The sequence below is a fragment of the Spinacia oleracea genome, chromosome 4 (assembly GCF_020520425.1).
Source record: "Spinacia oleracea cultivar Varoflay chromosome 4, BTI_SOV_V1, whole genome shotgun sequence".
Lineage (NCBI taxonomy): Eukaryota > Viridiplantae > Streptophyta > Magnoliopsida > Caryophyllales > Amaranthaceae > Spinacia > Spinacia oleracea.
The window spans coordinates 103,792,268-103,795,668 of record NC_079490.1 but is presented as its reverse complement, the minus strand read 5'-3'; the positions used below and the strand labels follow the sequence as shown (position 1 = coordinate 103,795,668).

Here is a 3,401-nt window from a genome sequence, read left to right as displayed (position 1 = left end):
AGTAAGCTGTGGATTAATATCATTAATTCCACTTGAACTGAAGCGGCCTCTAGCTAGGCATTCATCTCACTTGATCTCACTGAATTATAACTTGTTAATTAATACTGAACCGCATTTATTAGACTTAACAATGAATGCATACTTGGACCATGGGCATTATTTCCTTCAATTTCTTCCTCCAAGTCACCGTGCAAGAAAGCATTGTGTACGTCCATCTGATGCACGTCCCACTGGTTGACAGCTGCGACAGCTAGGAAAGTTCGAACTGTCGCCATCTTCGCGTCGGGAGCAAATGTCTCATTATAGTCCAACCCTTCCTCCTGATGATCCCCTAGACATACCAATCGGGCCTTCAGTCTCAACAAATTCCCATCCTCATCACGCTTCTCAGTATACACCCATTTACTCCCCAGTGCTTTCTTCCCTTCCGGAAAATTTTCCAACGTCCATGTCCCCTGTTCCTCCAACGCATCGATTTCAGCAGCCATTGCTTGACGCCACCCCTGAAGCTGCATCGCTTGTTTAAAACTTTTAGGAACTTGCCCTTCTTGCAATGCTGCTATATAATGCCTGTGCTTTGACGAAAAACGCTCATAATTAACAAAATATGTGATAGGATAAGGAGTACCTGAGGGTGGTGACGCCGTAGGTGTTTTGTTGGAAGTACTATATTTTTCCCGTATTGTATGTATCACACAGTCTTTCAGCTTTGTCGACAGAAACTTCGCACGCTTCCCCCTTCCTAACTTCGTATCCTCCACACACTGCCTTGTCTCACTCTCATCACTACCCGTCGTCTCATCTACACCTGAGACGACGTTTGATTCCACTCGACTAGGTGTATCATGTTGTTCTTCCTCCCTCACAGTCGACAAGACCTCCTCCGTGTCACCTGCAGGCGACGACACCTCCTCCGTGGCACCTGCAGGTGACGACACTTCCTCATTGTCACCTGCAAGCGACACCTCCTGAGTACATCCAGTCCCACTCTCATCCAAACCCCACTAGTCAAGCACCCCATCACCATCATGCATTGCAGGCAACATAGTCGACGTGTCTGCGAATGGAAACGTCCGTTCATGAAATTTGACATCTCTTGAGACAAAGAACTCGTGTGTCTCTAGGTCGTACAGTTGCCATCCCTTCCTGCCAAACGGGTAACCCAGAAACACACATTTGCGACCACGAGACGCAAACTTATCCCCTTTACTCCGGAGATTATACGCATAACACAGACACCCAAATACCCGGATAGACACATACGATGGTGGTTTTCCAAATAACATCTCATAAGGGGTTTTATTGCCAAGGACCGGTGTAGGTGTACGATTGATCAAGTGACAAGCAGCCATAATACATTTCCCCAAAAATTTTATAGGAAGATTCCCTTGAAACCGTAACGCTCTCCCGACATTCAACATATGTTGGTGTTTCCTCTCGACTCTCCCATTCTGTTGAGGTGTCCCAACACACGACGACTCAAACAGAATCCCATTTTTAAGGAAATAACCTTGCAAACAATTAAACTCAGTACCATTGTCACTGCGAACAACTCTCAGGGATCGATTAAACTGACATTTAATCATGGCAACAAAATTAAGAAACGACGATTCAACTTCCATTTTATTGCACAATAAATAAATCCACACACCCCTAGAATAATCATCCACAACGGTAAGAAAATACTTCGCCCCACTCGACGAGGGTGTTTTTTAAGGCCCCCATAAATCAAGATGAACAAGGTCGAATGGGCGACTTGCACGACTATCACTATTTGGAAAACTCTCCCTACATTGTTTCGCCCGCGGCATACATCACAAATGTTTTTATTCTTCCTAATCTTATGACTCACAGGAGGAAGCAACTGCAACACTTTTTCCGATGGATGCCCCATACGTTGATGCCACAAGTCAACCTCACACTCCACTGCTAGCACACGAACCCTTGGAGCCCCACGGAAAAAAATATAGTCCTTCCTGTCGATCACCCACGCCAATCACCATCCTCGACGAGCGGTCCTGAAGAACACTCATTTTGTTAGTAAATTGAGCAGCACAATGTAATTCGTCACTTAATTGAGTTACAGAAATTAAACTGCAGTTCAATTTAGGCACAAATAGAACGTTATCGAGCACGAAACCATCCTCCAAGACCACCGAACCATATTGATTTGAATTTGCAGGTTGACCGTCTGGTAACACAACCTGTTGATTTCTTGATGTTTTGATATTTCTCAGAATTGAAATATCACCAGTCACATGACGTGAGGCCCCACTGTCAACAATCCATCGTAAATCAAGATTACCTTGCAACTTTTTTGGTGGTCGTGACAAGATGTCAACAATTTGCTGGACTTGCTCCTTCGTCACACCAACAAGCTCATGATTGGTTGTCGTCACTGCTCCCTGTGATCCGCCTCCACTCGTCACAGGGGTTGTCGCCCCTCCTGTGGCATTGCTCACGGCATTGGCACGAGCGACACCACTAGTCCACGATGCTGCCCCACGAGCTCCTCTGCCTCCTCTAACCGACGCCCTGCCTCCTCGACCAGGCCCTCTTCCACCTCGTTTTTTCTCATCCCACCATTCGGGAAATCCAATCAGCTGATAACAAGTTTCTTCCTCATGACCCTCACGGTTGCAATGACCACAAAATCTGTCACTCGCATCTCCCGACCTCGACCGAGGCTTAGTCTCGACCTTGAAAGCCATGACACTCTCCGGACCTCTCGTTGCCTTGGCGCGCATGGTCTCGGTATTCATAACCGTCTGGTACGCCTCGTCGAGGCCTGGAAACAGTGATCTTGCTAACAGTTGTGCACGAATGGCTTCATAGTGGTCATCTAGACCAATTAAGAAATAGTGCAGACGATCTTCATCATGAATGTCCCCCACCTGCTTCGCTATGTTGCACGTACAACCCGCACATATACACCTTGGTACTCGTGCATACTGTATGTACTCCTTCCATACCTTCGACAAGTGGCCATAGTACTCCATGACGCCCTCAGACGTGCCCTGTTTGCAGCCACTCAGAGCCATCTTAATATGACAAACCCTAGTGCCCGACACGACGCAGTACCGCGTCCTCAAATGACTCCACAACTCGTGAGCAATATCAAAGTCTTCCAGATTCGAACGCAAACTCTCGTCTATGGTGTTTGTGATCCAAGACACCACGATCGAATTGCGCAATCCAATGTTTCATCTTCGTCGCGTCCGTAATGGGTTCCTTCACAGAACCATCAAGAAAACCAAATTTGAATTTTGAAATCATCGAGCGACGAACGGCTTTGGCCCACTCATCGTAGTTCGACGCTCCTCTCAGTTTCACAGGGGTGATAACAATACCGGGGCCGTCGCCTGACCCGAGATAATAGTCTAGGTCGACGGCGGCGGCAA

General features: G+C 47.0%; 1 protein-coding gene across 1 annotated transcript; it reads right to left on the bottom strand.

Annotated features, from left to right (window-relative positions):
• Positions 1-300: 300 nt before the first annotated feature.
• On the bottom strand, positions 301-3,041 carry LOC130471761 (uncharacterized). The gene is made up of 4 exons (XM_056842053.1): positions 2,157-3,041; positions 1,092-1,571; positions 766-1,004; positions 301-331 (listed from the first exon to the last, which is right to left on the bottom strand). Exons 1-4 carry the CDS (start codon positions 3,039-3,041, stop codon positions 301-303), a joined length of 1,635 nt encoding a protein of 544 aa, XP_056698031.1.
• Positions 3,042-3,401: the final 360 nt, after the last annotated feature.